Source organism: Jaculus jaculus, chromosome 1, assembly GCF_020740685.1.
Source record: "Jaculus jaculus isolate mJacJac1 chromosome 1, mJacJac1.mat.Y.cur, whole genome shotgun sequence".
Lineage (NCBI taxonomy): Eukaryota > Metazoa > Chordata > Mammalia > Rodentia > Dipodidae > Jaculus > Jaculus jaculus.
Window position 1 is genome coordinate 159,277,915 of NC_059102.1, and position 26,777 is coordinate 159,304,691.

At 40.8% G+C, this 26,777-nt stretch overlaps 2 protein-coding genes across 17 annotated transcripts in view; both read right to left on the reverse strand.

Annotated features, from left to right (window-relative positions):
- Ppp6r3 (protein phosphatase 6 regulatory subunit 3) overlaps nucleotides 1-26,777 on the reverse strand; it is a 161,223-nt gene that overhangs the window by 47,620 nt on the left and 86,826 nt on the right. For all 16 annotated transcript variants that reach the window (XM_045144456.1, XM_045144470.1, XM_045144475.1 and 13 more), the window contains 6 exons: nucleotides 25,325-25,437; nucleotides 19,731-19,844; nucleotides 9,021-9,150; nucleotides 5,451-5,603; nucleotides 3,539-3,688; nucleotides 1,539-1,603 (listed from right to left, as the gene is read on the reverse strand). In XM_045144456.1, the coding sequence (XP_045000391.1) occupies nucleotides 1,539-1,603; nucleotides 3,539-3,688; nucleotides 5,451-5,603; nucleotides 9,021-9,150; nucleotides 19,731-19,844; nucleotides 25,325-25,437 (725 nt within the window). The remainder of the gene's footprint in view (nucleotides 1-1,538; nucleotides 1,604-3,538; nucleotides 3,689-5,450; nucleotides 5,604-9,020; nucleotides 9,151-19,730; nucleotides 19,845-25,324; nucleotides 25,438-26,777) is intronic.
- LOC101599068 (mitochondrial import receptor subunit TOM5 homolog) lies at nucleotides 17,026-17,181 on the reverse strand. Its single transcript, XM_045144571.1, is given in 1 exon segment — nucleotides 17,026-17,181. A coding segment is annotated over 1 exon segment (156 nt).

Below are 26,777 nucleotides of genomic sequence, written 5' to 3' on the forward strand. Positions count from 1 at the left end.
CAGTCTTCAAAAATGAAAAAGAGATAGCAATCCCTACCATGAGTACATATCAAAGGAAATGAAATCAGCATGTAGAAAACATACCTGCACTCCTATGCTTATGATAGCATAATTCACAAGAGCCAAGAAGATGATCAACTGTGCTTTTACCAACACATGAACGGATGAGATATTACTCAAACACAAAAATGAAATCCTGCCATATGCTGTTGCAACATGGATGGAATTGGAAGACACTGTGCTGAGAGAGGTAAGACAAATATGGAAAGACAAACAGCATGTTTTTGCTTATTATGTGGAAGCTTAAAAAAGCCAATCTCAGAAGTAGAACAGTGGTCACTAAAGACTAACAAAGAGCAGGGGAAGCAGGATAGAGAGGGTAGATAATGAGCTGGATAGGAGGAATATGTCCTAGTATCCAAGAGCACTACCAGATGACTAATACATAGTAGCTTATTATGTACCTCAAAATAACTTAAAAGACAGCTTAGCAGTTAAGGCACTTGCCTGCATGGCCGAAGGACCCAGGTTTGATTCCCCAGTAACCATGTAAAACCAGATGCACAGAGTGGCGCAGGGATTAGGAGTTTGTTTGCAGTGGCTGGAGGCCCTGGCGTATCAAGTCTCTCACGTAAATAAATACAGTATTTTTTTAAAAAAATAATTAAACCAGGAGTTCAGGAGTTCAAATGCTAACTATCCTGATGTGAACATTGGACATGACATGCAGAATAAAAACAAAACTCCCTTGCATTCATGCAAGGAGCACACCTTGAAAGTATTTTCCAGACCTACCCTATGCTGCCTTGCTTCTCAATGGGGGGAGGGAGGGGTAAGGGGCACACACACAAAAGCTTGTATCTGTTACCACCACCACAGGCAAGTCCTACATGGCCCATCCGTAGACAGGCAGCAACTATTCCTCACAGAACCTTGCTGGTCCATCAACTAAGTTTTCTAGGAAAAAAAAAAAAAAACTAAGTATTTTTTCTTGTACTTTCCATGGAGCAGCTTTTCACCATTCTGGGAACATGCCCCTTTAACGTTCCACTGCCCTGAAGTGGTAATCATGACAACAAGCTAAACCACTACCAAGGAGGACTCAACTTTACAATTCTGTATCATTCAATTCAACAGACTATTCAGAAGACATCCTTTCAGAAAGAACTAGGAAATCCAAAAGCTAATGCAGAAAGCTCAAGCAACAAGGAGAAAAACATAAGGACCAAAAAATTAGAAAAATATCTATTACAGAAGAGAGATTACTTGGGAAGAAGGGATTAGCTAGGAGGAGGATTTAGAAAGGAGAAAAGGGAAAGTGCTGGGAGGGGATTATGGTCATGGTATATTGTTTATATGTATGTATATTGTTTATATGTATAGAGGTTGTCAATAAGAAGCTAAATAAAAAGGAACAAGAAAAATATCCATTACGTCATTGTATTTTCTTTTTTTTTTTTCTGGAGAAAAAGAAAACAGGAGTATTTCTCCATCAAATTAAATCAAATTCAATTTGTTTCAAAAAATAATTGACTTACTGTTTCTTCTCATTCATTTCCCAGGCTTCAAGTATTCGTTCTATTAATTGACATTTTTGAAAGAGCTGAGTAAGAAAGAATATCCTAGTTAATATTTACAGAAAAGTCAAAGCATTAACAATCTGAAGTAAAACGGAGCTGCATGCAAACTCTGAGTCACTGGCTCCCCAAATGCAATGTGGTGCTAAGTTTCCTTTAGACCCTCTGAACACTGCAGGTATTCCAATCAGGATGCAGGCCCCACAGAGCTTCTACTGGGAATCTCACTGAGACAGGCAATGCCATAAGTAAGCAAGTGAGCAGCTGACTCTGGTACAGCTGGGAATTGTTAAACGGAAAAATTCACACACTGGAACAGAGTCTGTCCCAAATTCAAAGAAAAATCATGCTTTAGTTAAAAACTTCCCACAGGGACCTGGGGAATGGCAGAGTCAGTACAGTTCATGTCTTGCAAGCATGAGAACCTGAGCTCAATACCCAGAACACAAGTAAAAAGTAGAGTGTGCTTTTGTACACCTTAGAAATCAAGAGCTAGAGACACAAAGAAAGGCAGATCTTTGGGGCTCACTGGTCAACCAGTCTAGCCTATTTAGTAAGCTCCAGATTAATGAATCCCTGTCTCAAAACAATACAAAAGGTATATGGTGGTTTCTAAGAGGAATGTGGCACCTATGGTTGTCCGTCTGGTCTCCACACACACACATGCTTAAATGCACACTCAGACCCACCCACCTACAAACATGACTCAGAATTCAATGCCTTTTTTTTGGGGGGGGGGAGATGCGGGGCAATCAGCTTTGTGTGTGTTGAGGGGGAGATGATCCTCCTTAGACAGGGTCATGTAGTTCAGACTAGTCTTTAACTTACTATGGAACTGTTCTTCAGCATCCAATTCACAAGTACTGGGATTACAGACATATGCCATCATGCTTTGCTAACATTATTTTAAAATGTGACCAACATTTCCTCCCACATGAGTGAAGGTTTCTATGTTACTGTTACTAAAGGGTAAACTTGCCTGCCTCCAACAAACTGGTATGGGCTGTAGCACTGAGACGAGCAATACCACTTGCCTTCTCCAGACTAGTCTTTCCTAACTTCAAGGTGTGGGAATAAACCAAGTGGGAACTAGAAAATTTGATAAAACCACAGAACTGCAGAACTCCGAAGACTTAGTGAAATCACCTATTTTACAAAAAAAGAGACCCCATGAATTAGGAAGATTTTTTAGTAGTTAAAGGTGCTTGCTTGCAAAGTCTACTTACTCAGGGTTCAATTCTCTAGCCACCCACATAAAGCTGAATGCAAAAAGTAGTACATGCATATCTGGTGCTTGTTTGAAGTGACAAGAAATCCTGGCATGTCCACAATTTTATAATTTTTATTTGTTTGAGATAAGGAAGGAGTAAGAGAGAGAAAGTATGGGCATGCTAGGGCCTTTTCCTTCTGCAAAATGAACTGACTCGTGTTACTTTGTGCATCTCATTTTACATAGGTACTTGGGAACTGAACCCTGGCCTTTAAGCTTTGCAAAGCAAGCACCTTTAACTGCTAAACCATCTACCTAGCCCCAAATATTGTAAGAAAAGACTCCAAGCCAAACATGGTGGCACATACCTATAATCTCAGGTCTTGGGAGGCTGAGGCAGAAGGATCTTGATGAGTTCAAAACCAGCTTGAGATGCCCTCTGCTACCCAACAGGATGATGTAACACTGAATAAAACTCAATTCTCCAAACTCTCAGTCATGAGTTTGGCATGGAACCTGTATGTTCTCTGTAGTAAAGATTTCTATGGTTCTTTTAATTTCTGAAAGTTATTTTCAAGCTCATTACTTTTACCAAAGAAGCAGGAATTCTAGATGTTTTTCTTAACAGTCAATAAATGTATTGGTTATTTGTCCAGAAAGAATTATTGGATAAAAAAGTGCTACAAACACATGACACTTAAAATCTTAGAACTCAGAAGATACTGGAAGCAATGAGGCCAAATCAACTTACGTGTTTCAGTAACAAATTGTCAGCAGCAGAGTCCTGATCAGTAATGGTACCATTTTCTGTATTCTCAAAAGGACTGGCAAGAATCAGTGCAATACAAATTTCTACTTGGGTATGCAAAAAGTTATTCCATGTATATTTGAAGAACATGTCCTACAAAAGAAAACAGTATCTTCTTCAGTTACCTCACTGTTCAAGCCATGACTTTTAATACATTTACATAACAGTGATTAAAAATTACAAAGGGAGCTGGGGAGATGGCTTAGTAGTTAAAGGAACTTATTACTTGCTGGGGTTCAATTAACATAAAGCAAGACGTACAAAGTGGTGTATGCACCTGGAATTCATTTGCAGTGGCAAAAGGAACTAGTATATACTATCTCTCTCAAATAAATATAGTAATAAAAATAAAAGCAGAAAGAGAGCTGGAGAGATGTCTTAGCAGTAAAGGCACTTACTGGCAAAGCCAAAGTATCCAGGCTCAATTCCCCAGAACCCATGTAAGCCAGATGTACAGGGTGGTGCAGGCATCTGGAGCTCATTTGAAATGACTAGAGGTCCTGGTGTGCCCATCCTTTCCTCGCCTCCCCTTCCATTAATAAAAAGTAAAATATTTAAAATTTTAAAAAGCAAGAAAGAAATTCTCTCTCTATTTATTTATTTTTTTAAGTAGGGTCTTGCTCTAGCCTAGGCTGACCTGGAATTCACTATGTAGTCTCAGGTTGGCCTTGAACTCACGACAATCTTCCTACCTCTGCCTCCCAAGTGTTGGGATTAAAGGTGTGCACCACCACGCCCAACAAGAATATATTCTTGTTCCAATTGGGCTAATTAAAAAACACAAGTTTATGGGGCTGGAGAAATGTCTCAGTGATTAGAGGTGCTTGCTTATAAAGCCTGATGGTTTTGGTTTGATTCCCAAGTACCCACATAAACCCAGATGCACAAAGTGTAACATACATCTGGGCTTAGTTTGCAGTGACAAGAGGCCCTGGCATGCCCATTCTCTCTCTCTCTCTCTCTCTCTCTGGTTGCAAATAAATAATGCTTCAAGACAAATGCAAGTTTCTCAAGAGAAAGTATCTTCTTGTTTTCAGAGTGATGCAATTACATTCAGTAAACATTCTGTGATAGGAAAAGATAATTTCCCATTTCTGATCAATAAGCTTCCAGTAAACTCTTTTCTACTCTCTTAAACCATAAGACAGCCATAAGTCATTTTGAAAATCAGAAATATGATCTTGTTTTGTTTCAGTAAATTGAGAATACAAGTCCAGGTTAATTTAAGAGTTTCACCATGGTCTCCATGGTAAGCAGAGTATTAATTTACAGATATCAACTTCAGTTTTTCTTTCACATTTGAAGCTGGGTTTCCAACTAATGAAGCCACTGAGTGAGAGCACAGGGCAGATCATTTAACATGGGAACTACGTCACAGATGTACACTGCGCAAGCACATCATGACACCTGTGCCCCACTCAGTTTGTTCTGCTCCAGTGCTTTGTGGTTTCCTACTGTCTTACTTGTGCCTCAGAGGTGTGGAGGGAAGGTAAGAGTAAGAGCTCTTCGCCACAATGTCTAGAGAATTCAGTTTTTTGGAGTACTACAGATGGTGGCAGAATTGAGCTGACCTACACCACCTTATATCATACAAAGGAATGGGATGGACAATCCAGTCAGACTGAATCCATTACTGTTTCCATGGCAAGAATGGCAGTATTATTATGGATCTGCTTAATAAAGTGGCTGGTTCACTTCTAAGTGCCTTCACAGGCCTCATCCTGGCCAAGATGACTGTACTAGAAAGTGAAATCAGATGAAGAAAGTCATCCACATGTAATTTCAATCTGTAAAGCTGAGCTACATTCTCATGAACTGCCAAGGCTGAATCTAAGTGACTCTGAGGGACTCTTACCAATATGACTCCAATGCTGTTCAACTCCATCAGGTCCCCATTTATACTACTGGTATTGGTTTGAAGCAGGCTGGATATCAACCGAATCACATTCAATCGAGTGTTCCCCACAGGAGGATCCAGTACACCCCATGTAGTCTTCATCACACTTTTCTGAGAAAGAAAGGGCCTTCCAATCAAATTCCACTACATAAACAGACCATCAAAAGACACATGTAGCTAACCTGGTGGCTCACGCCTTTAATCCCAGCACTTGGGAAGCTACAATAGAAGTATCCTGTGAGTTTGAGGCCAGCCTGGGGCTACAGAATGAGATCTAGGTCAATCTGGGATAGAATGAGACCCTGTCAAGAAAAAGAAAGAAGAGAAGAGAAGAGAAGAGAAGAGAAGAGAAGAGAAGAGAAGAGAAGAGAAGAGAAAAGAAGGAAAGAGAGAGAAGGGGAAGGGAGGAAGGAAGGTAAACAGGCCAAGGCACAACACCAGGTAAACTAACACACAAAAATTTTGGCTCAAATCCTGTGCCTGAAAGAAAATCTAAAAATTCAGAAGATATCTTTACATTACAAAATCTGATGTCACCTCTGGATCACATGACTTAATGGGGTCAAACTTGTACTTGTCTATGAAGGGTTCTCAATGTTCCCAAAACATAAAAGTCAGAAAAAGATCCTGTAGAAGGTTAGACAACTAGACAGGAAAGAGTGAGTGACAAATGACACCATCATTAGACCATCCTTTCTGAAGGGTCAGATCAGCCCTGCTCCATCCTGCTCCTTCACCTCACCTAAGGAACTAGAAGGCTCATAGTTTTACTCAATAGTATCTTCTAATAGCTCCAATTGACAGATGTTTTACAAAGCTTCAAAGGGGTCCATTACCCACTCCTAAAGCAAACAAGAAGTCAACAAGACAATGCCATGCATCAGGACATCAAGACATGCAAAAGTCAGATGCTTCCTTGTTTGTCCACCTAAGGAGAAGTTGGGAAGAACTTAAGACAGGTTAGGGCCTTCGTAATACATTTTTTTCAAATCTTTCTGTCATCTCCACCTTCTACTTATAACGTCCTCTCTTCTATAGCCCTTTACTTTTCCTACTTGTTCCCAAGACTGGCATAAAGGATACTAATGGCTGTAACTGCTAAAACACCAGCTGAAGGGGCTGGAGGGATAGCATAGTGGTTAAGGTTGCCTGCAAAGCCTAAGGACCCAGGTTTGATTCCCCAGGAGCCACACTAGCCAGATGCACAAGGGGGCGTCTGGAGTTGCTTTGCAGTTGCTGGAGGCCCTGACATGCCCATTCATTCTCTTCCTCTTTCTCTGTCAAATATATTAATTAATTAATTAATTCATTCATTGAAAAAAACACCAGCAGAAATTTCACTAAAAGTCAGTGCCAGCACCGCAGTCACACCCAACACAGGCTGAGTACAGTGTGAGGCCCTCATTGGACCCACAGAATTCTGGACAGAGTACACAGGGGGAACTGCTAGCTACTCAGTGACAGTACCAGGCATCTGAAATAATAATCTGAAGCTGAACTAGATTCCCTGAGGTATGGATGGATAATATAGTAGTGACAAATTAGTGTATTAAACTCCCAACAAGCCACAATGTTTAGAACCAAGGAGACACACACTACAAAGGATACTGGGAAAACTGTGCTAGAACAGAGCTACTCGAGAACCACATCTTCCACTTGAGACCAAAGTGCCTGTAGCAATCCAAATGAGGTGTTGGTAAAATAACCCCACTTCCAGATGGCAGATCCCTCCTCTGTAGGGATCACCAAGGCTCTACTCATACTCAGATACACACAGATGGTCCTCATGGGAAAGCAACACCTAGCACCTGGCCGATTTCAATCTGCACTGAGTATTCAACTGCTGGATCTAAAGTCTCAATGTCCACAGATTGTTCCCATTCCCCATGAAAATGTGCAATTCTAGAGCTGTAGAGATGGAATAGCGGTTAAGGCACTTGCCTGCAAAGCTTAAGGACCTAGGTTTGATTCCTCAGGACCCACATAAGCCAAATGCACAAGGTGGAACATGTCTGGAGTTCACTTGCAGTGGCTGGAGGCCCAGTGCGCCCATTCTCTCTATATCTGCCACTCTCTCTCCAGTAAATAAAATATTAACAAAAAAGAAAGAAAATGTTCAATTCCAAGATCAGACCAGAAAGATTAATTTACCTCAGGCACTCTGTAAAGTAATATGCTATAAGTAGAAAAGGGTTATCTTACTGGCATATAAACACACAAGGATTTTCAGAAGAAAAATCTGAGTTTCCTGACAAATTTTTTTTTTTTCTTTTTTGAGGTAGGGTCTCACTCTAGTCCAGGCTGACCTGGAATTTACTATGTAGGTTCAGGGTGGCCTTGAACTCACGGTGATCCTCCTACCTTTGCCTCTCAAGTGCTGGGATTAAAGGCATGCACCACCACAACCAGGCAAATTTTTAAAATTTTTTTAATTCATTTATTTAGTTATTTGGGATAGAGATAGAAAGAGAGGAAGAGGCAGATGGAGAGAATCAGAATAGGCACGCAGGGCATCCAGCCACTGCAAATGAACTACACATGCATGCGCCAGCTTGTGCATCTGGCTTACGTGGGTTCTGGAGAATTGAACCGAGATCCTTTGGCGTTGCAGGCAAGTGCCTTAACTGCTAAGCCATCTCTCCAGCCCCCCAAAATATTCTTAAATTCTACTTTTTTTTACCTCATTTATTAAATTATACAATAAATGGATAAATACCAGTTGAAAACTCACTTGGAGCTGGAAAGATGAGCTACGGCTTAAAGGTGCTTGCTTGCAGTCTGCAGGCCTGGGTTCAATTCCTAACCTGCCCACACAAGCCAGACACAAAATGTGGCCCAAGTATCTGGTGTTTGTCTACAGTGGGAAGAACGCTTGCATGCAAACAAATAAATACAAACTTTTATAAATGCTGGGCGTGGTGGTGCACGCCTTTAATCCCAGCACTTGGGAAGCAGAGGTGGGAGGATCACTGTGAGTTCGAGGACACTCTGAGACTACATAGTTAATTCCAGGTCAGCCTAGGCTAGAGTGAAACCCTATCTCTAAAAATGAAAAAAAAAAAAAAAATTGAAACAAGCCAGACGTGGTGGCACACATCTTTAATCTCAGCACTTGATAGGCAGAGGATCACTGTGAGTTCAAGGCCAGCCTGGGACTACAGAGTGAGTTTCAAGTCAGCCTGGATTACAGTGAGACCCTACTTGAAGGGGAAAATAAAAATTAAAAGCAGCTTCCAGTGGGCTCAGTTGTGCATACCTTCTTTCAATCCTATTTCTCAGAAGGTTGAGGCATGAAACCAGTAAGTTTGAGGCAGTCTGATAGTGACTGTGTCCCCAAAAAACAAAGCAAAAAGAACAACAACAAAAACTAGCTCAAAAACAGCAAAAAACTGGTAGTGTGCCTTTTAATTTTTAATTGTATTTTGCAATCAATGCTAATCACAGTTAGTTCTCTTATTTTCACGATCCTCATACTTTACAGTAACTGCCTAAATCTAACTTCAGTTGTTCTTAGGACAGCTTCTGTACCTTGGGTGGCTCAAGTAGGAGTTCATGAAAAGATGCAAGTCTTCCTCTGATGGCTTCTAGAACACTCTTGTTAACTGAACAAGCTGAATGACTCATGCCTGGTGGGCAAATCTCTACATGGCTTTCAAATCTGAAAAACAAATCAAAGTACCTTTAGTTACTATAATTTAGAATAAATCATTCAGGGTATGCCAATCAACGATAGCAGTGCACCCTTAATGACCACCTAACTATCTCATGGTGTATCAACATTCTAGCTGTGAAAAGAAGGGGTAGAAACAGAGCACAGTGAAAACTCAGGGGGATTAGCAGAGATCTCTTGAAATCCAAAAGGGCTCCAGTGTCTGTTGGAAAAATTATACATCATTTCCCTATATTCTCCTAAGCCTCTGAACCCCTTCTAAGTGTTATACTGACAGCAGGACTCTGACCAGAAGCTCTGGGAAGCAAAGGAAGATCTTATCCCTGAATTACAGACATATCATATGGTTTGTCAGCATAGGATATTAATAATCTCAGTCATTCAACAAAGGTCCCTATTTCAAAGGTTTAAATTATTGTACATATAATTCAGTCTTCAGTCATTATGACCCACTGTTTAGAAAGCAAGAACAGGTGGAGGGAGACTCCCAAATCTCACCTGGTGCTAGCAGGTTCTCAAGGCAGGGGCAGGGCAAGTGCACAGGGGAGGGAAGAACACCAGTACAGTCTAAACACAGGGGTGTGAAGTCCAAATTAAAAGATAAACTTGTAAGTGCCATGTCCAGTCCAGAGTGGTGCAAACTAGTAGAAGAAGACTGCTTGAACTCAGGAGTAACTTGTTACAAGACAAGATCACTCCAGAATGTCCAGCAATGAGTATCACCCTACTGCAGACAGAAGCTGCATATGGCCTGGCAGACACCTAGCAACCTGTGTGCTTGCTGCAGGAACTACTACTTGAAGATGTGTCATGCGTGTGAAGAGCTTCTATCCCGCAGGGCCATGTGGAGCAGCATCCAGAAACTCAACTACTAGGGAAGGAAAAACAAATACTTTTGGCTGAATGGTGGCTCTCCAACAGATATGTCATTTAGTGCTAAGAGCCTATGACCATCACCTTATGTGAGAAAAAGTTCTATAAAGATGTCATTAAGGGTCTCGAGATGAAAGATTAACCTGGATTATACAAGTAGGCTATAAATTGTAACACAAGTATCCTTGTAAGGTAGAAAAGACACACCGAGAAGACAACAAAAGGACAAGCAAGACAGGTGTTTCTGACAACACTAACTCATACTGCATCACAGTTTCACTGCAGAGTTGGTTCTGAACATATAACATGCATACTTTGCAGTATGTAGACCATCACACCACACAATGCAAATGAGCACTACCTGAAACACCTTGGCTCAGGTGTGAGACTGTAAGCAGTATTTTACTGTACACAAGAAGTTTGCCAAGCCTATGGAGATAATGGTTCAATATGAAAAACAAAAATTATTTTCTTACTGTCATTTACCAGAATGTGCATTTAGAATGTGCTGTTACAATGTTTGATTTTAGCAAATTTAAATATTGCTGCTTCAGTTGCTAACTTTTCATTTAAAAAGACAATAAATGAAGTTTGGCTGGAGATTAGGACAGACCCTTCTAACAGTTTCTGTAATGGCTCTAAACATACCTGCCATTTTGTGCTATATATTTGTGTAAAGCAGCATTCTCAGCACAGCTAACTCTGAAATACATTGAAAATTCTCTACATTCTGCAACACCCAATATTCAGCCAAGATTTCTTTGTTTCTTTTTGTTTTTTGAGGTAGGGCCTCACTCTAACTCAGGCTGACCTAGAATCCAGTATGTAGAATATGGGTGACCTCAAACTCATGGAAATCCTCCTACCTCTGCCTCCCAAGTGCTGGGATTAAAGGCATGCACCACCATGCCTGGCTAAGATTTAATTCTTTTTAAGTTCATTTGTAGTGACTACAGGCCCTATGCACCCATTCTCTTCTGCCCTCTTTTTTTTTTTTTTTCCTTCCCCCAAGGTAGAGTCTCATGCTAGTTCAGGCTGACCTGGAATTCACTATTAGTCTCAGGGTGGCCTCAAACTCATGGCAATCCTCCTACCTCTGCCTCCCAAGTGCTGGGATTCAAGGCGTGTGTTATTTTTTTTCCATGAAAATTCATTTTATTAATGATGCATAGAAATATTTTCAAGTACCATACTGTTCACAAAAAATGAAAATGTAGGAAATTACTTTCAATTAGAAATATTTAACCAAATATTTTTCATTCTCAGTCAAATGTGTATTTTAAGCAATTATGAAGGTATTAAAGACTAAAATTCACTTTATGTCAAATCATTCTTTCATATTACAATCATGTATTTAAAACACTAGTCTTAATTCACTAGGAAAGTTTTAGCATTCATATGTATAACATGCTGTTTCAGAACTCCCGGCCAGCCTAGTCAGCAGAGCACTGGAGTCTTAATGCAATTTCCATTTCCCTTGCCACCATGCTCCCTTCTCAGCACTTCTTTGCACAATGGAAGTAGCGAGTAAATTAAGCTACCTTACTGGTTCTGGCTGTGTTTCTGAACAGAGAAACTGGAGGTGCCCATTAGGTGCATTACCTACCTAAATTTACCCTATTTCCTCAGTGCTCCAAGTTCTCCTAAAATGACTCTAGCACATATTTATAAAGTCGTTTACAACAAGGTGTCCAATTTAAGCTCTCTATTCTCTATGGTAAGGCATGCGCTGCTATGCCCTGCTCTCCTTCCCTCCTTGTCTCTCTCTCTCATACACACTCAAATAAATTATATTTCTTTCATGGTAGGGTCTTGCTCTTGCCCAGGCTGACCTGGAGTTCATTATATAGTCTGAGGGTGGCCTTGACTCCCTGGCTTCAAATAAGTAATTTGTATTTTTTTTTAAATACATTTATTTAGCTGGAGGTGGTGGGACATTCCTTTAATCCCAGCATTTGGGAGGAATGCCATGAATTTAAGGCCAGCCTGGGCTAGAATGAGGCCCTACCTCAAAAATCTTTATTTATTTAAGAAAGAGAAGGGAGAGAGTATGGACACACCAGGGTATTTTGCCACTACCAAAGAACTCCAGAGGTATGTACCACTTTGTAGATCTGGTTTTATGTGGACACTTGGAAATCAAACTCAGGCTGTCAGGAAAGTGCCTTTAGCTACTAAGATTTAGTTCTCTCTAGCCCTAAGATTTAGTTCATGTAAAAATAAACAGGCACATTTATCTCATCAGTATGTGTGGTGACTGAGTCTGGTACCCTCCATAGATTCATGTATTTTGAACATTTGGTCCCGAGCTAGTAGCAATCTGGGAAGTGGAGCCTTTCAGGAGGAGGTATGTTCTTTCTGACAGCTTCTGTGGGAAGATGCAATGTTCAGCCTCTGCTCTAGAATTCTTTTCCTGCTATGACTACAAGGCAATATAAACCAATTCTTCCCCATCAGTTGTTTTTGGTCAAGTGTTTTGTCTAACATGAAGCAACTACAACTGTATGCAATTTTTTTTCACCTCCAATAAATGGAAAAATTATATATACAGGTGTGTATATGTGTGTCTGTATGTCTGTACATGTACACACACACACGGAATTGTTCTGAAACAAACAGCCACTGCATATGAAAATCCATATGCACACACCACTTAGTGCATCCAGCTTTATGTAGGTATGGGGGAAATCAAACCTGGGCCAGCAGGCTTTAACTGCTGAGCCATCTCCAGCCAAAAATGAATTCCCTTAAAATTTACTATCAATAAATGTTTGATTTGGTCAGGTGTGGTGGCACACACCTTAAATCCAACACTCAGGAGGCCAAGGTAGGGGGAAATGTGAGTTTGAAGCTATCCTGAGACTACATAATGAATGAATTCCAGGTCAGTCTGGGCTAGAGTGAGGCTCTACCTCAAAAAAAAACAAAAACAAAAAGACTACAAAATTTGCTTTGTGTATTTATTTTATATACCTACACAGCAGAGGTCATGTAAAAACTCTTTGGGCAAAAAGGGGCTGCTAGTGGAGAAAGATTACAAAATCTTACCTACCCCGAGTCACAAAGTTAAAGAGATTTGTTTAGAGCCAGAGGAAACAAATACAGATGTTGCAAAAGTATCTAGCAGTGTGGCTAAGAATATGGCTCAGGTGGTAGAGTGCCTGCCCAGCATGTACAAAAGCCCAGCACCCCACAAATGGATGTGATGGTAAATGCCTGTCATGTTAGCAATGGGATCAGGAATACAAGATCATCCTTGGTTATATGGCTGTTCAAGGACAGCCTGAGATACATGAGACCCTCTCTCAAAAAGTATACAGTGGTATCTCAATGTGGCTCTTTTTTAAATTTTTTGGTTTTTCAAGGCAGGGTCTCACTCTAGCTCAAGATGAACTGGAATTCACTATGGAGTCTCAGGGTGGCTTCAAACTCAGTGATCCTCCTACCTTTGCCTCCTGAGTGCTGGGATTAAAGGTGTGTGCTCAATGTAGTTTTGACTTGGATTTCATTAGTGGCAAAGGATATCGGTCAATTTTTCATGAACTTATTTGATAAAAATATGTATCTCTAAAACAGGTATCTGTTGTTTTTTAACTGTCTACTCTATAGTCTTTTGACCTTGGTGGCTTAGGTCATTAATATGTACACTTCCCTAAAATGACTGATTTAATCCTATAAAGTTCCTTCAATTAATTTTAATTAATTTCAACTATACTTTACAAGTTTTAATGTTTCCATATAAAATATTTCCCCCATTTCCTTTGTCATTTTGCTATGGCACTTGGGTTACCTTCTTTTTTCTCCTTCCCAGGCTGACCTTGAATTCATAGTGATCCTCCTACTTCTGTCTCCTGAATGCTGGGATTAAAGGCGCACGCCACCATGGTCAGCTCAGTTGTTATTTTTTGAGACGGGGTCTCACTATGCAGCCTTGGCTGGCCTTAAAGTTCAATAGTCCTCTTGCTTCATCTTCCCAAGTACTGGGACTACAGGCCCGATTAACAACTCAGCTATCTAGGAGGATGCTGTTTAATTTCCCAATGTTTAAGGTTATGCATATTACATGAACTTTACTGAGTTTGTTTTGTGGTTGAAAATCAAATCTATCTCCATATTATCAACTGAACTTTTGTCTCTCCAAAATTTGTATGTTGACACTAACCTTCAATATGAAGTAGCATAAAGTGGAGCTTGAGAGATAATGCAATCATAAAGCTAGAGCCTCATGAATAGATTAAGTGCCCTAAAAAAAAGATGAAACAGCTAGGTGTGGTGGTGCATGCCGTAAATCCCAGCACTCGGGAGGCAGAAGTAGGAGGATCGCCATGAGTTCAAGGCCAACTTGAGACTACAGAGTGAATCCCAGGTCAGCCTAGGCTACAATGAGAACCTACCTCGCAAAACCAAAAAGAAAAAAGAAAAAAAGTAAACGGGCTGGAGAGATGGCTTAGTGATTAAGGCACTTGCCAGCAAAGCCAAAGGACCCAGGTTAGATTCCCCAGTACCCATGTAAGGCCATATGCACAAGGTGGTGCATACATCTATAGAGATTGTCTGCATGGCTAGAGGCTCTGGCTTACCCATTCTCTATCCACCTCTTTCTCTCTCTCTTCCTCTTCCTCTCCCTCTCTCTTAAATAAATAACTTTTATTACTTTTTAAAGTGAAACAGCTGAAGAGATTGCTCAGTGGTTAAGAAGCTTGCCTGTGAAGCCAAAGGACCAGGGTTTGATTCCCCAGTAACCATATAAGGCCAGATGCCCAAGGCGGCACATGTGTCTGGAGTTCGTTTGCAGTGGCTAGAGGCCCTAGTATGCCCATTCTCTATCTGCCTCTTCCTTTTTTCAGATAAATAAAATAAATTAATTTTTTAAAAAATGAAACAAGAGTTCCTATCCCACAGCGATCTGCCAGGTAAGAAACTTGCCATCTGAAAACCTGGAAGTGAGTCTCATTCCCTCTAGACTATGACAAATATTGTTCAAAACCCCCAGTCTATGTTAGTTTGCTATAGTCGCCTGAGCTGACAAAGGTACTTGGTGAAAATTCCATGCCCATTCAAAAATAACACACATTTCCTGTTGCTGGGATTGGGGGAGGGGGCTCTAAGTGTGAATCAGGATGAGAAGAGTGCTGGTGTTGCCAAATCCTTTGGATTCTTAAGGTTTTATGTCCAACTTCTGTCAAATTTTTAGGTTAATTTTCCGCAGGGAGAAATATGAAGAGAGTACAGCATTTTTAAGTAAGCTATACCCAGTCCCCTCAGTAACTGTAACAAGTACTGTACAACTGCCAAATGGACAAACTAACAATGATGCATCCAGTCAGTGAATGGTGAATCTTAATTCAAAATTACTTAAGTTTTTACCTAGTGCCCTTTCTCTGTTCCAAATTCCCACCCAGGATACCACACTGCATTTAGCTCTCCTGTCCTCTTAGTGGCTTCTTAGCTGTGTCAGACTTTTCAGCTTTTTGATGATTTTGAAAGTTATAGTGGCACACTGCTCAGGTATTCTCCACAATGACCCTCTATGGGGCTTGTGGTAATAATTTATCATTAATGTCAATGTTTATTACCTGACCGAGGTCATTTGTCAAGCCTTCCCACTGAGAAATTACTCTTTAATCTTCCATATAGTACATTTTGGAAGGAAGTAACCATTGGAAACACATACAAACACATTTCTTTGCTTTCCAGGCCTGTGAAGTGCTCCATACACATGTTGTGTTAATTTACTTCACTAGTCATAGAACTAGCTGTTTTTCCAAGGAGCCCTGGTTCACTTTAGTAGAGAATAGGATTAAAAACCAAGGTCTGGACATTCGAGTTGATTTCTGGGTCCATGTCATTTAGGGTCCTCTCTGCTCACAGGTGACTTTTTTGTTCCTGCATTAGTATGTTCATTAGACTAATGGGGGCTGGAGAGATGGCTTAGCATTTACAGCTTGCCTGTGAAGCCAAAGGACCCTGGTTTGAAGCTCAATTCCCCAGGACCCATGTAAGCCAGATGCACAAGAAGGCATGAGCATCTGGAGTTCTTCTGCAGTGGCTGGAGGCCCTGGCACACCCATTCTCTCTGTATCTGCCTCTTTCTCTGTCTACCCATCTCAAATAAATAAATAAAATAACCCGGGTGGTGCACGTCTTTAATCCCAGCACTTGGGAGGCAGAGATAGGTGGATCATTGTGAGTTCGAGGCCACCCTGAGACGACATAGTGAGGTAGGGACTCACTCTAGCCCAGGGAAGGCTTACCTACCTTGAAAAACCAAAAAATAAATAAATAAATAAATAAATAAATAAATAAATAAATAAGTAAGTAAGTAAGTAGATAAAAATAAACAGCAAGGGCTGGAGAGATGGCACAGTGGATAAGCACTTGCCTGTGAAGCCTAAGGATCCCAGTTCGAGGCTCAATTCCCCATGACCCACGTTAGCCAGATGCACAAGGGAGGACACACATCTGGAATTCGTCTGCAGTGGATGGAGGCCCTGGTGTGCTCATTCTCTCTAACTGCCTTTCACTCTCTGTTGCTCTCAAATAAAATTTTTTTTAATTAAAAAAAATAGATTAATGGTTCTGTACTTCTGTGTCATCGTAGCTGTGTGCTGACTTCTGTAACACATCTTCACAAATGCACTCTGCATAGAAGTAAAATGTACACAGAAACTGCTGAAGCAATATTGTTCTAGACATAATCCCCTTAAAATCACACTTGCTAGAAAGAAGGGTCAGACATTATACAATTATATCAACACTCACAGGGATAAGGGCACTCTATGACCACAAGACATCTTTTCATACTTCCCAAATTATTTATATTTTAGCTATGAAGGCCAGTTACCACAGCCCTACTTGTTCTTACAAGTAGAAATTTTTGTCCATTCAAGCAGTTCTTCCACCTTTTGGAGACAATTTATTTAAGGAAAAGATAGAAATTGTTGCCATGTTTCTCATGTCATACATACATTGTCATGCGACTCCCCATCTTTATATGTTGTCCAATTTCTTCAAGATCTATGGAGTGACTCACAGTAGGGTCACATAGATGAGTTGGTTCCAAGTGGAGGAGAGCACATCCTCACGCATCTTACGTTTCATCTCCTCCAGGTCCAGCTTCAGTGTGAGGCCTTCGATCTGGAACATCGCGACTTAGCCTCACCAGCTCGCACCCAAGCATCCTCACAGGTGACTTTGCTGTTGAACTCTTCCTATCTCATTAGGACCATCTCTAATACCCTGTGATGATTCTCTCACATGTGTATTAAAGTTCACCATAAACCCTAGCTATTGTACACTGTGCTGTTTCCTCCTAGCATTTCTATATGATCACCCTTCTGCACTGAAGTTCTGTTTGCACATTGTCCCTTTCTTTCCCCCACAATTTTTTTGACAATCTAATCATATTTTTATTAAAGTCCCTTCCTGATAGTTTTAACATTGTGAAGTTATTTTGTACTGTTGTTTCTTCTTTGTTAGGGTTCTTTACATCTCTTCTTGCATACCTTACAATTTGTGGTTGTTAGGTCCATCTTCGATAGAGGTTCATGTCCACGGTATTATGTAACAGGAGACGCATGTCTGTTTTGACTAGCCCTTTAGTGTGAAGTGTTGAGAGTGTTCAGCAGCAGGGCCAGGTTTAGTTTTATTATTATGATTTCCTTCAGTGCACTGAAAATTTCACATCTATCTCTAGTTACTGGTTGTTTATTATTATGGCAAACATTTCTTCACGTATGTTCTACCCGCAGCTTAGGATCGTCCCTTTAAGCCATTCCTTCCTATACTCTCGGAGTCTCCTCCCCTGTAGGCTTTTCATCCATAACCAAACTATTGTTGAGGTAGGTTCTCCCTCTAGCCCAGACTTACCTGGATCTCATTCTGTTGTCTAGGCTGGTCTTGAATTCACAGTTCTTTCTACCTCATCCTCTGAATGCTGGTATGTACCACCACACAAAGCTTTGGAACACAGTTTCTGTATGTTCAAAGATGTCTCTTTTGCCCTCACACATCCTGTGTATTGTATTTTCAGCCTTGGCCTCATAGTCCTGACCTCTGACTTTCAGTATCTAGGGAACTTTACAAATGAAATGCCTAGTAATATCATTCACTTCATGAGTAACCTTTCTTTCTTTCCCTCTTTTCCCTTCCTTCCTTCCTTCCTTCCTTTTTGTTTTGTTTTGTCTTGATTTTTGTTTTTCGAGGTAGAGTCTCACTATAGCCCAGGCTGACCTGGAATTCACTATGTAGTCTCACGGTGGCCTCGAATTTATGGAATCCTCCTCTTTCTGTCTCCCTAGTGCTGGGATTAAAGGCATGTGCTACCACACCTGGCACCTGTTTATCTTAGCTAGATACTTTAAGACTTGCTATCAGTATAGTGCTAAGATCTATACTGTAACTCAAAATTTCATCATTAAAAGAAAAAACAAACCTGAGATGGTTAAAACTTGTCTGCTGAGAACAGACTGAATTCTTCATGTTGCCTGGTACACTGGATAGACTCAGTAGCAAGAGGAAAAAGAAAAACCACTCCCTATTCCTATAAGTTACACATCAGGACCAACAAATAAATTAGCAATGAACATAAACTGGATATAATATGACAAAGTCAATGGATGGCCAGGAACAGAAAACAACATAGCACACTCCTGATTATACAACACTTAGAACTTTTTCCTTAAGGTCTCAAGGACTTGGAAACTGGAGTACTTCACAGTGAAACCCAGAGAAATGACTCAAAGCTAGAGTCTGTGGGAAAGAATCATGAGAGGACAGCATCCCTCAATCATACTTGGAAGGGTGCTGCCAACTGATCAGGAACACCCATTTTCCATTTTCATGAGTAAGTGAAAACCTGCTCAGTGTATTGACTGCTCCCTGTGTGCTTCATTTACTTATTAGAGTATTCACTCCAGTAGCAGCTCCCTAAGTCTAACAATACCAGCACCACCATAAACACTGCTGTTCATGGAGCTCTATTTTCATCTACATTCCTAGAATACATGGCGCTCACATAAAAAACACTAATGAGCCGGGCGTGGTGGCGCACGCCTTTAATCCCAGCACTCGGGAGGCAGAGGTAGGAGGATCACCATGAGTTCAAGGCCACCCTGAGACTACAGAGTTAATTCCAGGTTAGCCTGGACCAGAGTGAGACCCTACCTCGAAAAACCAAAAAAAAAAAAAAAAAAAAAAAAAAACAAAAAACACTAATGATTTACACAGCAGAAAAAGATTAGGCACCTAAGACCCAAGGGCACACTATTGTAGCACGTACAGCAAAAACTTAAAGAAAAAAAAACCTAAAAGTAGGGCCCAAGGAGATGGCTCAGTGGATAAAGTGCTTGCCAATCAAATCCAAGTACCTGAGTTTGGATCCCAAGTCCCCACATAAAAAAGCCAAAAGCTGTTTCAGGTTTCTATAGTCCCAGCATGTCCATGAAGAGAGAAATGAAAAGTTTCCCAGAAGCATTCAGACTGAATAGCCTGGCAAACAGCAGTGAACAAGAGATCCAGTCTCAAATGAGGTGTAAGATGAAGAAAGACCTGAAAGCTGTCTTCCGATCTTTCACGGGAGTGGTGACACATGTGTGCCTACACTCACACACACAAACACATACACACCTAATAAACATTTAAACAACTTTTTAAAATCTAAAAGTAAAATAGTATAGATCATTTGAAAAGCTTACGTTGATCGACGTGTCTCAAGTAAAGTCAGCAAAATCTGGATTGCACTGACTATGGCTGATTCATTTTTCTCCTTGTGGAAAATGTTTGACAGAAGCTGCTCTATAATTTCTTGTCTGGGAAAACAAATCAATAGTCAAGCACCAATTGTAACACCATTTAATACTGACAACTTGAAAACAAACAAACAAACAAAAACCACTAGCAATTTATGTAAGAATTCAACCACATATGGGCATGCTTGCTTGCTTAGCTTTAGAATTTATTTAAACATACTGATTAAAGTAGACAAGTGGTTATTATCATTTATATAACTTATATCCCTTCAACAAATTAATGTAGGCCCAGCTTGTCTTTGCCAATCTTGTTGATAACTAACACATATTTCCAGGCTGATGGTAATGCCCTATTCAGAGCAGGTGGAGGAAAGTGATGATGGCTGAAGATGATGAAAACAGAAAAGACAGGAAAATTTTCAAAAAGACCAATTACTAGCCGGGCGTGGTGGTGCATGCCTTTAATCCCAGCACTAAGGAGGCAGAGGTAGGAGGAGTGCCTTGAGTGTGAGGCCACCCTGAGACTCCATAGTGAATTCCAGGCCAGTCTGGGCTAGAGCGAGACCCTACCTCAAAAAACCAAAAAAGACAAATTAGAACCTAGTAATCTTTTCCCAAACAGGTATGAATGTGTAATTAACAGAGATCTAAGTAGGTAAAAGAGAACATAACTGTGTTGTTTTTGGTTTTTGCTTTGGTTCTTTGAGATAGGGTCTCACTCTGGCCCAGGCTGACCTGAAAATCACTATGCAGTCTTAGGGTGGACTTGAACTCATGGTGATCCTACCTCTGCCTCTTGAGTGCTGGGATTAAAGGCATGTGCCACCATGCCCAGCTAACTGTTGGCTTTTACTTTATAATTTAAATGTGGTTAAGTCAAATAACTAATACCAAATTTGCTCATGAGATCTCTAGCCAAAAAAGTTATGCAAAACTCATATGGCACCATGTAGTGAATAAACACTTGATAGAATGGTTTCCCACTAAATATGTACATTCTTCAATACAGGAGGATGGGCACTGCCATGTCCTACTCAGACACTGAAGCACTCTTACTCTCAGAGCAATGCCATGTTTCAGTGCTGACGTCCACCTGAAGGCAAAGGTGAATTGGGCCCAGCCAGCCACGGCTACATCAACTTGGAAGCCTGGCACTGATGGATAAAACAACACAACAATCAGCAAAAACGTGATCAAGATTTAACAATACTGTACCTGTGTCATATGCTGAGCCTCACCTAATGTATAACTATCATCCCACACAGAAATCACCATCAACCAAGGAAGTAAGCTTATGAGGCAGCATAAAAGGAATGCCCTATGGTCTTTACATAAAGAGAGGCTAAGCTGGAGGGCTTAGTGGTTAAGGCACTTGCCTGCGAAGCCTAAGAACCCATGTTTGACTTCCCAGATCCCACATAAGCCAGACATACACAAGGTGACGCATGACCGCACATGCACCCAAGATGGTGCATGTACAAGGAATTCAATTACAGTGGTTGGAGGTCCTGGCATGCTAATTCATTCCCCGGCCCCCTCCCCCTTTTGCAGGCTCATAAAAAAAAAAAGGCCAGTCTATTGAGCTTGCCTCAAAAAAAGGGGGGCTTACGGTGGTAGTTTGAATATATGCCCCCCAATATATTCAGTCTTTTTTTTAATTTTTAAATTTTTATTAACATTTTCCATGATTATAAAAAAAATATCCCATGATAATTCCCTCCCTCCCCCCTGACACTTTCCCCTTTTATTAGTTTGTAGTTTGCATCTGCCACCACCAGGCTGGAGGTGGTATCAATGGGAGGATCTTAAGGTGTGGTGGTGGGTTTAAGACTTCAATCTACAGATATGCAAAGTGTGCCTAGTTGGAGTTTCTGAAGTGTGCTGTGCTGTGTGGCTTTTTTTTTTTTTTTAGGATTGTGCTTCTGTGTGTTTGGTCCTGTGGAGGCAGGCCAGCTTCTTCTGCCATTAAGGAACTTCCCCTGGATCTGTAAGCTTCAATAAATATCCCTTCCTCCATAACTGTGCCTGGTCTGGAAGTTCATCTTGGTGAACCTGAAGCTGTCTGCTACAATTTTTCAAAGTAGGGTCTCCCTCTAGCCCAGGCTGACCTGGAATTCACAATGTAGTCTCAGGGTAGCCTCAAACTCACAGTAAGCCTCCTATCAATCCCTCCCAAGTGCTGGGACTAAAGGTGTGTACCACTATACCAGGCTCACTTTCTCATTTCGACCAGTTTTTTGGACAAGTGTCAGTAAAGCTCATGAAATGAGGTGCTTATGTGTGAAGCCATCTAAGTTCTTTATCCATGTGTGTGGGCCACATGCTCACTGATTTTTCTTTTCTAATATGGATGGCCACAGGGAAGACTCACTCTTGTAAGACTAACTGGCTCAAATTCAATCAAATTCCACTTGTTGTGAGTTCATTAGTATCCACAATGAAAAAAGGTCCAGGGATTAGGCTCAAAGCCTAATGACCTGTGTTCAATTTCCCAGGATCCATGTAAAGCCAAATGTTCAAGGTGGTTCATATATTTGGAGTTTGTTTGCAATGGCTAGAGGCCCTGATAGGCCAATTCTCTTTCTCTATCTGCCCCACCCAAATAAATAAGTAAAATCTATTTAAAAAGAAAAACACGGTCCAACTGAAAGAGAACTGCCTCAAGAATTTTCCGATTTAAAGAATTTCACAGAGCTACTAACTACAAGGCATTCTACGAAGCCTCTCAAGCTACAAGCTACATGCTCATTAAACACTTCAACCACTTAAGTCAAGACTTCTTGTGCCATGACTACTCCTGACCATGTGTTTTAACTTCAGTTCATTTCAAACTATTCCTTGAGTGCTCAACTATATTTACATTATATGATATTTACATATGCAGTGCTGCCCACTGTGGGTTATCTGGCATTATAATAGGTAATTTGTATATATATATATTTAAAATATTTTTTGTTTTTTATTTATTTATTTGAGAGCGACAGACAGAGAGAGAAAGAGGCAGAGAGAGAGAATATGGGTGTGCCAGGGCCTCCAGCCACTGCAATCGAACTCCAGACACGTGCGCCCCCTTGTGCATCTGGCTAACGTGGGTCCTGGGGAATCAAGCCAGGATCCTTAGGCTTCACAGGCAAGTGCTTAACCACTAAGCCATCTCTCAGGTTGGCTTGCTAATATTAGTATATAATTATTGCACAATTTGTATATTAAATATATACATAGTACATACTGTTATCTAATGTTACCTATCAAATGTCTACAGTTGCTACTATGATTTCTAAACTCAGGGAAGCCTTCTGTTATTTCTCATTCAACAGACATTAAAAGAACCACCACACTGTGGAAGTGTGTTAAGTATTAGAAAAGTTTGATTTTCATTCTCAAAAACACTGCAGAAAGTGCTATTTTATATAACATTTCCCCACCACTTAGTGAAGGTTTTATTAGGTGATGCCACACAACCAATGACTCATCAGGTCCCTGTATTTGAAGAAAGTTAATCACTAACACTTAATGATATATACATATGAGCATGTACTTAGTGTCATTCCAGTAATTACAGACAACTAAAGATAAAGGTGGAAATGTGAAAGCACATACATGGGTTGTGGTGGCTCTGTGGATAACACAGTGGGTTCAAGTAAAGCTGTGCAGATGGCAGGCTGTGGTGGCCATGAGGAACTCACAGACCACTGCTGCGAAGTCCAGTATTTGAGATGACCCTGTATGGCCATTCAGTACATATTACCACCAACCAACATTCAAATGGAATGATTTTTTTCCCTCCTCTCTTTAGAAGTAGGGTCTCACAGTAGCTAGGGCTGGCCTCAAACTCACTGTAATCCTCCTACTTCAAGCCTCCTGAGTACTGGGATTAAAGGCATGATCACCATCCACTCAGCTTGAATTTGACATGTTCAAAGTATAAAATACATCCTGGGGCTGGAGAGATGGCTTAGCAGTTAAGCGCTTGCCTGTGAAGCCTAGGGACCCTGGTTTGAGCTCAATACCACAGGACCCACATAAGCCAGATATACAAGGTGGCACATGCATCTGGAGTTTATTTGCAGTGGCTGGAGGCCTGGTGTGCCCATTCTCTCTCTATCTGCCTCTTTCTCTCTTTGTCTGTCACTCTCAAATAAATAAATAAAAATAAAAATAAATTAAAAATGCATCCTGGATGATTAAGACTTTGTGTAACCACTAGACAGCAACATTAAAAACTTCCAGGATACTTCTGATATTCAACATTGAAAAATTTTTTTATAAATTTTTATTTATTTGAGAACAACAGAGAGAGAAAGAGAGAGAGAGAGAGAGAATGGGCGAGCCAAGGCTTCTAGCCACTGCAAACGAACTCCAGACGCATGTGCCTCCTTGTGCATCTGGCTAACGTGGGTCCTGGGGAATTAAGCCTCAAACTGGGGTCCTTAGGCTTCACAGGTGAGCGCTTAACCGCTAAGCCATCTCTCCAGCCCCTGATATTCAACATTTTTAACCAGCTCAAACAGCACTTTTACAAGATTCAACTAATGAATACTACAATTAGTATTAGGTAGGGAAGACCCTGATTGAAAGGAATATATACGATAAGAATTTCTATAAGGGAACAGGCAACGTGCATTAGACATATTTTACTCAGTAGCTGGTTCTCTCTAGTAGTCAGTGAACCTTGTCAATTCTCTTAGTCTGTAAGAGATGCTGAGAATGCACAACTTTACTTCTCATGAGACAGTTCAAATCAGTTATCCTGATCTAACTTATTCTTTGCCTTACACTTACCAGGAAAATAACATTCACCAATGTTTTATTTTGAAAAATTTTTGTTTTATTTTTAGTATTTACATACAGTAAGGCGAAAATACAAAAAAGCCTCATTATATCAAGCAGACTGACAAAATCATTAAAAAGAAAAAGCAACAGCAGTAAGCTGAAGGGAGACTGCCGTCTGTACTTCATGGTACCTGTATGTGTTCTTTACAACTAGCCCTCCAAAGTACGGAGATGTCTGCTTTTTCTCTAGTAAAACAAATCTTCAGTTGCTTGGATACAGGCCAAACACAAACCTATGCTGACAGTAAACATTTTTTTTTCTGAAAAATGTGTGAATCTCAAGAAAACCAAAACAGCAGCCTATCCTTGAGGTATCTTTTCCCTTAAAATGAGCTAAACAAGGTAATGGTTGAGATGGCTGCCAAGGCACAAGAAGCCCCAGGGAGATATGGGAGGGAAGCCTGCAAATTTTAAATGGTTCAACTTCACACGTACACAAGACTGCTCTGTCAAAAACACTCTGGAGTTATGATGCGACCATCATATGGTGGCTCTGTAAAATCTGCAGTTGAGAAGTTCCAAGTCACATATGTCTGTACTCATTCCCCTTTCCCTCGGTCAGTCTCTCTGTGTCACAAATGATGCGAGAAGCAGGTTTTCCGTGATGCCCACACAAGGAGCACTTCACTTACCAGTCACTCACAAGGTAACACATCAAAGAGAAAGCAGCATCAATGAGAAAAGCAAGAACCGAGCTTTCAACATACTTCTCTAGAGTGGCAAGCAGGGGGTCTGGTTCTGTACTGTTCTGAACTTGTAACATCTGGTCTCTGCTCAGGCGAACAATTTCACAAAGTGACTGTGAGGCATTTGAATGTCTCTAAAGGAAAAAGGTACAATTTTAGCTATAAAACGTGTTACAAGTTAACTTTATAATAAAAAATAAAGGATGCTGGGTATGGTGGCGCACGCCTTTAATCCCTGCACTTGGGAGACAGAGGTAAAGGATCACTGTGAGTTCAAGGCCACCCTGAGACTACATAGTGAATCCCAGGTAAGCATGGACTAGAGTGAAACCCTACCTTTAAAAAAACAAAAACAGGGCTGGAGAGATGGCTTAGCAGTTAAGCGCTTGCCTATGAAGCCTAGGTTCGAGGCTCTATTCCCCAGGACCCACATTAGCCAGATGTACAAGGGGGAGCACACGTCTGGTGTTCGTTTGCTGTGGCTGAAGGCCTTGGCGTGCCCATTCTCTTTCTATCTGCCTCTTTGACTGTCGCTCTCAAAAAAATAAGAAAATGAACAAAAAAATTTAAAAAACAACAAAATCAAAAGTGAGGGGCAAATGGCTTTAAGGGAACATAGATTAACACTGTTTATTGGCTTCAGGGAGCAAGCCATGCCCTGCAGAGAAAGCATCAGCACTACATTCTGCCAGGCTGAGAAGTTTTACTGCCACAACTGCACAGAGTTGGTCTCCACAGGAAGGTGGTTGAGCAAAATTCTTAAGGAAACTTCATTAAATACTTAAAAAGAGCACAGCCTCAAAATACACTTCATTAGCATGGACAGATGTACACACTGGCTTAAAAAATAAAACAAATACAACTTTGTTGAAGAGACAATGTGTGAGAAATACTACAGTGTCTCCCAAGGTGGAGTGTTGACCAACCTTACAGGATGCCCCAAAACCTAGCATCATTATAAGTTTGACGGTATAAAGCAATGAAAATCTATACACAGGAGCCGGGCGTGGTGGCGCACGTCTTTAATCCCAGCACTCGGGAGGCAGAGGTAGGAGGATCACTGTGAGTTTGAGGCCACCCTGAGACTCCATAGTGAATTCCAGGTCAGCGTGAGCTAGAGTGAGACCCTACCTCAGAAAAAAAAAAGAAAAGTAAAAAGAGAATCTATACACAGAACTACACCATAATATTTAACAAGTATTGACTAGTCAGCATTTTTTAAACACAGCAAAATAAAACAAGGCCTCACTATATAGCCCAGGATGACCTTCAACTCACAAAATCCTCCTGTTTCAGCTTCTCAAGTGCTGGAATTCTAGGCAGGTACCATTGTGCCTGTTCTAGCCAGTATAATTGAAACATATGAGTCATCTCTTTATAAAAAGGGACACATCAACAGGACCATCAACAAGATGGCAAAAGGAACTCTCCTGTACCCCAAATAGCGCTGTCCTTTTCAGAAACAGTGCTGCAG